The 12,490-nt window shown below is 39.4% G+C and overlaps 1 protein-coding gene across 1 annotated transcript in view; it reads right to left on the reverse strand.

The window, feature by feature from the left end:
• Positions 1–12,490, reverse strand: part of RAPH1 (Ras association (RalGDS/AF-6) and pleckstrin homology domains 1) — a 102,587-nt gene that overhangs the window by 48,729 nt on the left and 41,368 nt on the right. Inside the window, exons 3-4 of the mRNA XM_086750958.1 lie at positions 11,901–12,006; positions 10,519–11,036 (exon numbers count right to left, since the gene is read on the reverse strand). Of these exons, the coding sequence (XP_086607084.1) occupies positions 10,519–11,036; positions 11,901–12,006 (624 nt within the window). The remainder of the gene's footprint in view (positions 1–10,518; positions 11,037–11,900; positions 12,007–12,490) is intronic.

Below are 12,490 nucleotides of genomic sequence, written 5' to 3' on the forward strand. Positions count from 1 at the left end.
AAATACAAGATGGGGCAAGACTGCCCAGTTCAGCAGTAGCATGGACCTAAATTAGCTTAAACCAAACACGAAATCCCAAATAATGTTTATCTGCAGGGAGCTGGTTTCAAGCAGTGGAATTTTTGCAAAAGAAAAAAAAAAATACAGGAAAAAATAAATAAGATGGGGTATAATTTCATGGAAAATGATTGTCTGATCAGTCAAAAAAGAGATGTCTTAAGTGGAAGACTGAAAGAAGGAAGGGAAAAAAAAGGTCAAAATTTAAGATTAATTCATGCCCGACTGCTCTAGATAAAGAATATCAGATACTTAATTCCTGTGAAATCCTCCACCTGCAGCACAGAAAACAAGACATCAAAGCAGCTAAGAAAACTAAGAAAAAAAGTACAAGTAGCTTTAATTTGTTTTGTTTGAATCTGCTGCCTTTTACATTAAGTAGTAACTGTATTAACTAACATTTCCTTATATGCCTCCGTTGACTTCTAAACTATGACTCAGTTTTGACTGTCAACATCAACTCATCCAAAGATCAATCACTAGAGGAGAACAGGTATTCACAGCTGGGGAGTTAAAAGTCACATATCTACCCTTTTGGTTAAAAGCAGATAAACTATATGAAAAAAAATTAAAACCTGCATTCATAAAGCAAAGCACTGATGTGGCCGATCTAAAATCTAGAATAACCTTCACAAACATGAGACTAGTAAATGTCCAACACAGGAAACTAATGAAGGCTGTAAATTTGGTTAACTAAAAATAAAGACTCTTCCTGTATTTGCATACAACTTTTATTATACTGTAACAAACTAAACAGTAACCAGCATGCACAAAACTGACACACCTAGAAGACCAGTTCTCAGTTGTTTCTTCAGAACATCAAGTGTCATTTTTTGGGTTCAAACTCTTTTACAAACCTTACAAACCCTAGTTTTCATCCTGTTACTTAGAAGTATATGCAACTGAAGAAAACTGCATAAATTCTTTTATCCTTTTAAGAGTTTAATGTTCCACAACCGGCTGCTGTGTCATTTTTGTCATCTGTTCCAAATTTGATTTTTGGCAACCTGAAGTAAGGACAAACAAGTAATCTGTTGCTAATTTCCTACAGATGTAGTATTTCTCTTCCCTAATCTAATTAGATGTTGCAGAAAAAGTACAGGAATTTGTCTTGGTTTTAAGTGGACTGGTGTATGTACAAAGAAGAGCTCCATTAATTAATCACAACTTGCAGAGTGGTATTGTAACTGGAAACTGCAACCAAAGCATACAACTCCCTGCAGTGCTTTTGACATAATTTGGTAACATCATAAGGCAAGAATTCTCACTTCTCATCCCAGGTCTAGTAGCTTGGTCCAAGACTGCTTATTCTGAGAGGTATGTTGCCTAGATTTACTTGGTCATTGATGTATGGTATTTTGTCTCTTGCAGATGATCCTAGTAAGAGTTCCAATCTCTGAGCAACCATTTTTTTTAGCTTGTCTGTATCACAGAATTATCAAGATTGGAAAAGACCTAAAAGATCATCCAGTCCAACCATCACCAATACTTCTCAGCTAAATCATATCCCTCAACACAACATCCAAACGTTTCTTGAACACCCCCATGGTCGGTGACTCCACCACCTTCCTGGGCAGTGCATTCCAGTGCCTGACTACCCTTTCCGAGAAGTAATATTTCCTAATGTCCAGCCTGAATCTCCCCTGGCGCAGCTTGAAACCATTGCCTCTAGTTCTATCACTGTCTACACGAGAGAAAAGGCCGACCCCTAGCTCACTACAACCTCCCTTCAGGAAGTTATAGAGAGCTATAAGGCCTCCCCTGAGCCTCCTCTTCTCCAGACTGAACAATCCCAGCTCCCTCAGCCGCTCCTCATAAGGCCTGTGCTCCAGACCCCTCACCAGCTTCGTAGCCCTCCTCTGAACGCGTTCCAGGGCCTCAATGTCTTTCTTGCAGTGAGGGGCCCTAAACTGAACACAGTACTCGAGGTGCGGTCTCACCAGTGCTGAGTACAGGGGGACAATTACCTCCCTGTTCCTGCTAGTAACACTGTTTTTGATGCAAGCCAGGATGCCGTTGGCCTTCTTGGCCACCCGGGCACACTGTCGGCTCATGCTCAGCCGAGCATCAATCAGTACCCCCAGGTCCGTTTCCTCCACGCAGTCCTCCAGCCACTCCGCCCCAAGCCTATAACGCTGCCTGGGGTTGTTGTGGCCGAAGTGCAGGACTCGGCATTTGGTCTTGTTGAACCTCATCCCATTGGCTTCAGCTTGGCTTCAGCCCAGCTCTCCAGCCTGTCCAGATCCCTCTGTAGGGCCTCGCTACCCCCAGGCAGATCCACACTCCCAGCCAATTTGGTGTCATCTGTGAACTTACTGAGGGTGCACTCAATGCCCTCATCCAGATCATCAATAAAGATATTGAAGAGGAGGACAATCAATGACACATTTTTTCTTAATAAATCCTATCATAAACAAAACTATTTTTTCTAATGTGCTGTAGAACTGGCATGAAAGTAGCAATATTTATTTTAAAAAGTGGTTATTTACACAGAACCCAATTCATACTGTCTTCTACAACTGATGAAGTCAGTAGGAGTAGTGGCTTCTCTAATCAATGCATGTAAAGAGACAGGAGGAGAAGATAAAAGGTCACTAGACCAGTGTCACTAGATAGTTTCCATCAGCAACAGCGGCTATTCTACTGTTAGCATTACTGATCAAAACAGCACATGTACATACAGAAAGAAGTCTAACCATTTTAAGAGGGTATCAGCTCAGCTGACTAGCACTACCAGCAGTTCACATTCTTTTCTTAGGCAAGAAGAATAGGCAAGAGTCTAATGCAACCAGAAAGTGAAGGCTAATGAACATTGAACTGTGTCAGAACAGCTGGAGAATAGAAATCATCAAGCGTTTGGTATCTCCAAAAGAACACAATGGAAGAAAGGACAAGCACACCACAGGCAAATTCTAACTGATACAGTATGATTTTGCTGGAGACAGTCACCTCACTACTGTCATATGCAAGGGGCTACCAGGAAAGTAGCTGCAGACGCAGTTTTTAACTGCAGATAAACGCATTTGGAATAGCACAGTTTGAGTCATTCAGTTGTTTATCCACAAAAGACTCCAACATTACAGAACAACCAGAAAGAACAGCATTAAGGCATAGGCCATGCCTTCAGCATTGTATTGGGTTTGCATGGCAAGGTTTTGGTAGTGGAGGGGCAATGGGGGTGGCTTTTGTGAGAAGCTGGTAAAAGCTTCCCCTCTGTCCAACACAGTCAATGCTAGTCGGCTCCAAGAGGGACCCATCACTGGCCAAGGCCGAGCCCATCAACAACAGTGGTAGCACCTCTGTGATAACATATTTAAGGGAAAGAACCGCTGGGAAAAGCAGCAAGGGAGAGGGGAGTGAGAATATGTGAGAGAAACAACCCTGCAGACACCAAGGTCAGAGAAGGAGGAGGAGGAGGAGGTGCTCCAGGTGTCGAAGCAGACATTCCCCTGCAGCCCGTGGTGCAGCCCATGGTGAGGCCGGCTGTCCCCCTGCAATCCATGCAGGCCCATGGAGGAGCAGAGATCCACCTGCGCCCATGGAGGACCCCACACCAGAGCAGGCAGATGTGCCTGAAGGAGGCTGTGGCCCTGTGGAAAGCCTGCACTGGAGTAGGCTCCTGGCAGGACCTGTGGAGCTGTGGAGGACCACGCTGGAGCAGCCTGCTCCTGAAAGACTGCACCCCCATGGAAGTGACCCATGCTGGAGCAGTTTCTGAAGAACTGCAGCCCGTGGGAAGGACTCACGTTGGAGAAGTTCGTGGAGGACTGTCTCCTGTCGGAGGGACCCCACGCTGGAACAGGAGAAGAGTGTGAGGAGTCCTCCTGCTGAGGAGGAAGGAGAGGCAGAGACAATGCATGATGAATGGAGCACAACCCCCATTCCCTTGCATCGCTGACAGGGGATGAAGTAGAGAAACTGGAAGTTAAGTAGAGCCTTGGAAGAGAGGAAGGGTGAGGGGGAAGATGTTTTTGAGATGTGGTTTTGTTTCTCATTATCCTACTCTGATTTGATTGGTAATAAATTAAGTTAGCTTTCCCAAATCGAGTCTGTTACCTGTGATGGTAATTGCTAAATGATCTCTCCCTGTCCTTATCTCAACCCACCAGCTTTTCATTATATTTTCTCTCCCCCATCACTCCCAGGAGGGGGGAGGGTGAACAAGCGGACGCATGGTACTTAGTTGCCAGTTGGGGCTAAACCAAGACAAGTGTTCATACTTAAGGTAACAAAATACACGACAACTGTAATTTTTGAGTTAATAGCAGCTTTGCTAGCCAGCTGTGTCAAACAAGACATGTACCATACTGTCCATTTTCCTATCCTTCCAGGGAGGGAACTTTAAGCTTATTCATCAGTGTGAGGCAATGCTGACAGGCAATCTTAAAAGATAAAAATATTCTTACATGTTTGACGGTTCCTGCTACACTTTAAATAATGACTTCCTATGTGGAAAAAAGTTACAGGGTATATTTTAAATTCATAGCTATGAAATAAGTCAGATATCCTGATTGGAGAATCAAGAACTACCAATATAAAGAAAATTATTAGGTTCTCATTTCCCTTTCACTTATTTTAAATTTATATACCTCAATTTTTTAAACCTACCATTCCACGCACATGCAATAACTTGAACTTTTAGAACACCTCCCTTGGATTCCAATTCAAGATTCTTACAAAAAAAAATAATAATCCCTTCCCATCATTTGCTTTGCAGATTCCCTAAGTATAATGTGAAAAAAAAAAATAGGTGCAAGTTTTGCAGGCATTGGGAAGGGTGCTTTAATAGTTTTTTGGGTTCTAGTGCATCATATGATGAAAACTAGTTTGCTGTCATGCATAAACTTCATGATGAATAACCAAGCACATTTGATTACCAAAATATATAAATATTATTTATATTTCATAAACTGATATGTTTATCTCAGAGGATGTTTTGAAAGTCTCTAAAAATTTGGCAAGTAAAGAGCTGTTTTACATGTATTTCAAGAACATTTGAAAACTGGATGGCTCATGCTTCTTATGCCAACAAAACTAGAAGCCAAAGTAATGCTTCAGGATTATAAATACGCACAGTTTTACTTTACTGTTGACTTATTAAAAACAAAAAAAAACACACCAACCAACTTCATGACTAATAATTGGAAAAAAAGAAAGAGGAAGAGATGGTCTAATTATGTTTCAAAATTAAGTGTTTTCCATTGACTATTTTCAGCTTAGGAAAAGGATAACTGGAAACAGTCCAGAACACAGTTTGTTTACAAAACTAAAGGCATAACAGAACTGGCAGAAAACTAAAATAATTTAATTTTTTTTAAGCACCTTTAGAAGAAACACAAAACAAACGTCTGTCATGACTTGTCTGTTGCATATCTGTGACTATTCTCACAAATCAAAGACTAACATCCTTAGCATCTGCTAACCACACAAAACACGGAACATAAGGAAAACTACTCAAACCTTAAGCTCCCAAAATACACGAGTCAGTAATGGTCTACTCCTCCAAGAGCTAAAATAGACCACAACTCTTCTTTAAATCACCTACAAATAGTATATGAGGTTCAGCCATCCAACTCTATTTTAAGATACTGTTGCCTACCAAAGATCATATATATTAGGGGTTGATTTATCTACATATAGAAACAGTTAACTGCATTTTCATACGATGTAAAAATTAGTAATCACACATAAAACATGACCTACAATAATTTTTAATGGGTAGAAGAGCCTCTGCGTCATGCCACTGTGCAGCAAGTATTATTTCAGTGACAACACATCCATACGAGAACCAAGGCAAAATTGCTGTACAACACAAACTTTGTCTTTCCTTACACTCATTTCGAGTTTTCTACTTTATCTCACAGGAGTTATTAGCCAATACAGACTTGTCTATGTCTGCTAAGCTTACATTGCAACCATTACTAACTGTCACGCCCCCAAAGCTCCTTTTCCCTGCAAGAAATACTACAGTTTGCTCTCTACTGCCACCTTCTCTGCCAAGTGAAACAAAGAATTTGTAGTTTTAATGCATTGGTAGTCCCTTGTCATGATTATAATCTCTTATGCACCAAGTCTAAAACTAGAAGGAATTGAAGTAAAAGCTAAAAAATAATAATAATAAAAATCACATAGCATTAACTATGCATTATCTTCATATGTAAAGTCAGAATCTCTCAGATGTGCAAACTGGGTTACAGACATAAAGAACTCCATCTTGTTGGGAGAGAGGGTGAGTAATGCTGTACTGTGCCAGACCATATGACAGACTTCAAATTATCTGCAACCTCTTCCCTGAGTATATGTAGGGCAGTAACAATGACTGTCCATGAATGGCCCCTTTCACTGATCACACACAACTAGCTACATAAGCATGATCAACACAGTTCTCTATTCTCTCCACACTACTTCTCCTAACGCTCTAGCACAGCTCACTGAAAATAGACATAACTTCTTGGTGGTAGAGGGACAGAAGGAAGAATGAAAAAGATTATGTGGGTGGAAGGAAGGGACATGTCATAGAGTCATCACTTCCCCTACCTTCACTCATCCTATTACATCACTCACTCAGTCTACATTCAAGTAAAGTATCCCATACGCAGAAATCAAGACTTGAAGTGCATGCCACTCATTACACAACTAAAAGGACAGAAGACAAGAAGTAACCTACCAATTTAAAGAAGAATACTGCTCAAGCAAGGTCTTGAGAAGTAATTCTGTGAAAGACAAATTTCAATTTAGCAAAAATTACGAGGAGTTAGGGTGTGGTAGAAACAACTTTTCTTATTCAGCAATGCTTAGAGACTAAAGTCAAGAATATAAATGCAGACAGACAACATTTAGTATGACCAAGACAAGATCTTGAGACTACAAAGCAATAGTCTTTGAAGACATTAATGTTCACAGCATGCAAACAGGTAGTGTTAAGAATGGTTATGAAAGGGAGAAAAAGAAACAAATCATGATGACAACTAAGAAAACGATGATTTTTAGACAACCCAGTGAATTTCAGCCAACTCTCCTGAAAGTGGCATAGAGACAAATTCAGAATGAGAACAAGTATGGTCCTGGCCAATAGGACTTCTGAGAGTTATAATCTGTCATGATGCTGATGTATCTTCAACCCCAAGAAGTTCCTACAGCATAGGAGGAAGAGGAAGGTGACAACACTAAGGTGCCTGTCCAACTGCTCAGGCAAAAATATTTGAATAACTCATTATCATCAATGGATGTATTCCTGTGCTCCCTTTCAAGCCTCCAGTTCTTGGCTACAATCCTCCTACCACACATCAGCACACATCAGACCCCTCTCTGAGCCTATGCAATTCACCCAAATAACACAGAACAAGCCTCAGAATACAAGTGATAAGTTTTGGTGTGTTAAGTATCATTAACTGCCAAAGCTGGGACAAGGGAGGAGATGAGACAGTGTAAATAAGAGCTTTGGGGAAGGAAGGAAGAGAGGAAAAGGAAGTAATATCCTCCCATCTTTGGTGGCTATGGAATTGCAGCCTCTTTCCGTAACATTCATCACTATTATCCTCCAGAAAGAATACTAGACTATACGTACCTTCAGTAGGCCACTGCATGGAAGTTCTTTTACAGGATTTCCCTACACTTTCAGGTCAGTAAGCTCTTAAATACATAGCAGAGATGTTTTTAAAGATAAAATACTGCAGTTAATAACGGCAAAAGTTTCATTTCCTTTTTCAGACAAGCACTTCCTCCTATCAAAACAGTCTCCCATTTTACTTAAAGTTAAGCTCTTTCTCTTGCAATTCCAATAAAACTAAGTTGCAGAAGAAAGGACGAGTTTTAGAAGTCCCTATGCCGCCTGGAGAGAACAGAAAGGATCTGACAAAAGGGCAGAGCTGCCAAGTCACTGACCTCTTTCATAAGAGCCATAGCAGCAAAGAAAAATTGTAAAGGTCAGCTCAACCACAGACAGTCTCAAGGAAGACAGGTGAAAAGGAAAGAGCTAACTTAAAGTACTATGTGAGAATAACAAATCTCAAATCAGATCTGCTATGGCCATGAAATAATAGCCTTCCCCAGTTTCTACATAAAAACTGGGTTTTTTTTTTTCCTACATGGGCACTAGGTCTTCCCTCAAAGGCTACTTCCTTAGAGGTATGTCCTCCATCAGAAACAGCACCATTGAATCAACTGTGGGGTAGGGAGGGTAGAATTCAGTCATACTAGGAAAAGGTGTTTTGGTTCACAACCCAGCCATGAAGATTAATAAATGCCTAAAAAACAGTTTTCATGTGCTAAATGAATGAAAAAGGAAATAAACTCCTTTACTGGTACACAATTATTTTACCAAAGAATCCTTGTGTTTCTGCCCATTTATAAGGTAAATTTAATTTAACAGCCATCACTACCGAATCAGTCACAAACTCCAAACAAATGTGATTTTCCCCTTTTTTCTCACCATTGGTGAAATGAAAAAAAGTTGCTTCACAGTAAAAAAATCCCATTTCATCACATAACAGTTTTAATACCGAGCAGCTGAATACCATGGGGAAAATTTTTCATAGTTGAACATCTCCCTCAGGCTACTGTAATGAAGAAGAATACATAGAGCAAAAACAAAGCAGCACTGTCAATGACTGTAGAGGTGAGTAAAGGACATCACAACTTGGCTCTCAAATTACACTTTCTGGTTACCTTCTTCAAAGAAATCAAAGAAATTCTTATCAACTTATCTGGGCAGAGAAACAATAGCTGCATTCTTATGAGAAGCAATCACCGGGTTTACAAAGGTAGCTCTCACATACCTTTGCAAGAAAAGCTTTTGGGGTTATTTTGAGCCTTGGAGTCAGTGGTTAAGAGCTCAGAAAGCAACTTCTTGACCTTGGTCTCTTGACCAACATCAAGTTACTTAAGTGCAGCAGGTGGTTCGTTGATTACTCACACCACACAAAGAATTGAAAAATCTGGGAGACAAAGGCAATCTTACTGACGCCTCAAGCATATCACTCCTGAAGTAAGAAAGGCTGAGATCTAGACGGAGGCCTGCAAAGTCAACTGCAGAAAACACCTTGCATTTTTAAAAATTAAGAAATGCAAAATTGAAGTTTTTCTTGTGCTACGCAAGTTACAAAAGCGATGAATTCAAGTAAATAATCTTTTTAGCCCAAGAGACAAAAATGCAATATTGCCTAAATTTCCACACTAAAAAAAAAAAAAAAAAAAAAAAAGATAAAGATATCAGCATGACTGAGATCAAAAAAACCCACAAATGGACCATGTCATACTACAGAAAGAACAACAATATGATCAATGATTGTCACAGGCTAGTTCCAACTCTTAGGCCTACAGCAATAATGCAAAGGTTTGCATTTTAACTTTCCAAAGAGAAAAGGGCACATTTCTTTCTACCTCTGTTTTGCTTCACTCAATACAAATCTCCAATAAAAATATACTGAACACTAACTTTTATACAAAAAAAAAAAATTACCTAAACTGTCACTCATTCATTTCTCACCATTTCAAATAAAGATTTAAATCCTAGTGTGACCTTGATGAGTTGATTATTAGACTGATAGGCCTGCACCATTCACTCTTTACATCTGATGAACTTTTGCTGCAGATGGGTAGAGGCACGTTTTCAGCACAGCTCATTCAAATGAGTGTTAATTATTGATTAGAATAAACTCAGCTTGTTCCAGTTTTCTCCGTAAAAGAGAATACACATATTAGTACAACTGACTTTTGAACAGGCCAGATTTCCATTTCAGAGAATATTTCTACAAGACAACTTCTAGTTTAAGTTCTTTAAACTCACAGAACATTTTCCCCACTTCCTCACATAAGTCACCAACACTTTCAACGTTCCCCAAATTGCCTGTGTTTTTACTGATAAGTTTCCCTCTGATTAAGCAATGCCGAGGCACCAAAATCCCAAATGAACATCTGCTATTGCTGTATCCTAGCCCAGTTGTTTATCTGTGTTATGCATTGCTTCAAAGAGTTCTCTCTGTCATATATTAAACAAGAATATTAAGTAGCAGCAATTTACTAGTATAGTGTAGCTCCAGATAGGCACTTGTAAATTGCTCCATGTGTTTCAGGTATTACATGTACTGTAACAGGAAGGTAGTGTTGTCATTCGTACTTTCTTTTTTCAACAGCTGTGCACTCCTCAGATCTACATTAAAAGCAATATATGAGACTTACCTTGAATAAAAACATAACTATAAAAGACTAAAATCCACGACTGGCTTAGGATGAGGAAAGCCCTTAAAAAAAAATAGTAGTACACATTCTTTAAAAAGATTCCTTGTGGACAGAAACAGAGAAAGGCAGCAGCAGCAGCCTTAATATTTAATCAACCCCAGTGTACGGAAGATGTTTAACTAGGAGTGTCAGCATGAGAGATAAGGGATGGGGAGGGGGAAGAAAAAAGGAAAAAAGAAAAAACCCTAACCAAACTAAAATCTTGAATTAATGACACTCTACCTCAGTGACTGGTTGCCCTTGTGATGTCAAGTCCAGTTCCTGAGGTCTTGTCACCTTATCGATATCCAAGGAGTCCACACTGGAAGCTGCAGAGGTTATGCTGGAACGGGAGGAATTACTGATTGACCGCACCTCAGCATCACTCACTGTGCCAGCAGATGCTGTCCTCCTGTGCTGCGCAGTAACTGCTGGTTTGCTATCTTCTGCAACAGACTGTTGGGCTGCCTCATCCATGCTCAAAGAGGCCTTCTCTAACTGTGCAGTGATATCATCCAAAGACACGTTGGCATGTGACGGTTTAGTCACTTTACCAGATGAGGAGGATATTCCTTTCATGCTGCTGTGCTTAGTCGAAGGTCGGCTAGCAGGTGGTTTCTGAGCTTTGGATTCTGTGGCAAGGCGTTTCACTGCAGCATTGTTCGCTGAATGAGACCCAATGCTGCTGAGCTCCTGCTCTATGGAACACAGATCAGCCATGAGGGCATCTAGATCCACAGTCTCCCCCTGATTCAGGGCTTCTGCAACAAACAAGTTTTCAGTACGTGCAGAGTTACTTCATTTGTCTGTGCAACTCTTCACTTTGCATTAACAAATTTAACAATTAGGGTAAAGGAAGTTGTATATTCTTTTCACATCTGTATTGCGAAATCTCTGCTCACTACTAAGCACAAATTTATTTGCACTACTACTCTTTACCAGTCTAACAGCAATTAAAAAACAAACAAACAAACAAAAAAACTAAAAAAAAACCCTAAACAAACCTACAACAAAGCCCCCCAGGAAATCTATGATGTTCAGATTACATTTGAAAAGTTTGAACTGCTATTCTGTGAACAGAATCTACAAATACATTTGTATAATATCATGTATTCGCTTTTTAAAAAGTGTAGGTGTTTTGCTAAGCATTTTCTGCTAAAGCAATGGAAGGTATGTAACATTGTTTTAAAAAAATCCCACAGAATACTATACACATACTCAAGTCTTTAAATTAAAGCTTCCTGTATTACAATCAAGGGAAGCTATTTTAAGACAAGGAAAAGCATAAAAACACTATTTTTGTTTAACATGAAAGTATTCTGCAGATACATTCCTGCATCCTGTCCAATGAAGCAAGATGCTCTTTCTACTTGTTTAACAGATATACATCAATTCATTCCTTCATAAAACCAGATCCCAATTCTCAGATACTAGGTGCTGTGAAAGATACGGCTTTAGGATACTCAAAATTCTGTGCCATCAGAAAGCAATGCCTTCAGTAAACATGTTCACACTTCAGCCAGAAGCATTTTTAAATGCTCTTATATTTTACAATGTTCTCATTTACAGCTGGAACAGGTTTTTTTCCTAAACTAATATTTGAGAGGGTAAATAAATCAACAAACCATTCAAATTGTACATAGAGAAGCGATATGAGAAGTTGGCAAGATTGGTTTCCTGACGGAGGGGTGATCTCTTCACTGGTGCCACAGGCTTGTCTTTATCCAAACTCTGAAAAAGACAAGAAAAAGTGCAGAATAAATTTTGACAAGGAACCGGACAAGTAAATCTTCAAGATGAATGAAAATTAATGTTCTCTAAGAGAATTATTTTTAAAACTCCTGGGATAAATATAAAAAAAAAAAAGTTTTTCAGGCTTTAGACTGAAAATCTACACCACCATACCACAGAGATTTAGCTTCAGATATTAAATGGAGAAAAGATGTTAAAAGATTTTTTTAGAATCAAAAGGACAGAAGTATATCCCAAATGCATTTTTAAGCGGTGCTACATTCTAGCTCATTTTGAAACAGACAGCTGGCTTACGTCTGAAAACTCCGCAGCGAATTGCACAAGTATCTAAACACATTAAAACTGTGGCATCCTCTCTAAGAAACGTATCATTAGCTTATGAGCACGAACATGGCATAAGCACATAAAAGAATTCAATTAAGAATTTTATTTTATTAAAAGGGATTTTAAATGGGTTAAATTC

This window comes from Chlamydotis macqueenii, chromosome 6, assembly GCF_036417535.1.
Source record: "Chlamydotis macqueenii isolate bChlMac1 chromosome 6, bChlMac1.mat, whole genome shotgun sequence".
Classification (NCBI taxonomy): domain Eukaryota; kingdom Metazoa; phylum Chordata; class Aves; order Otidiformes; family Otididae; genus Chlamydotis; species Chlamydotis macqueenii.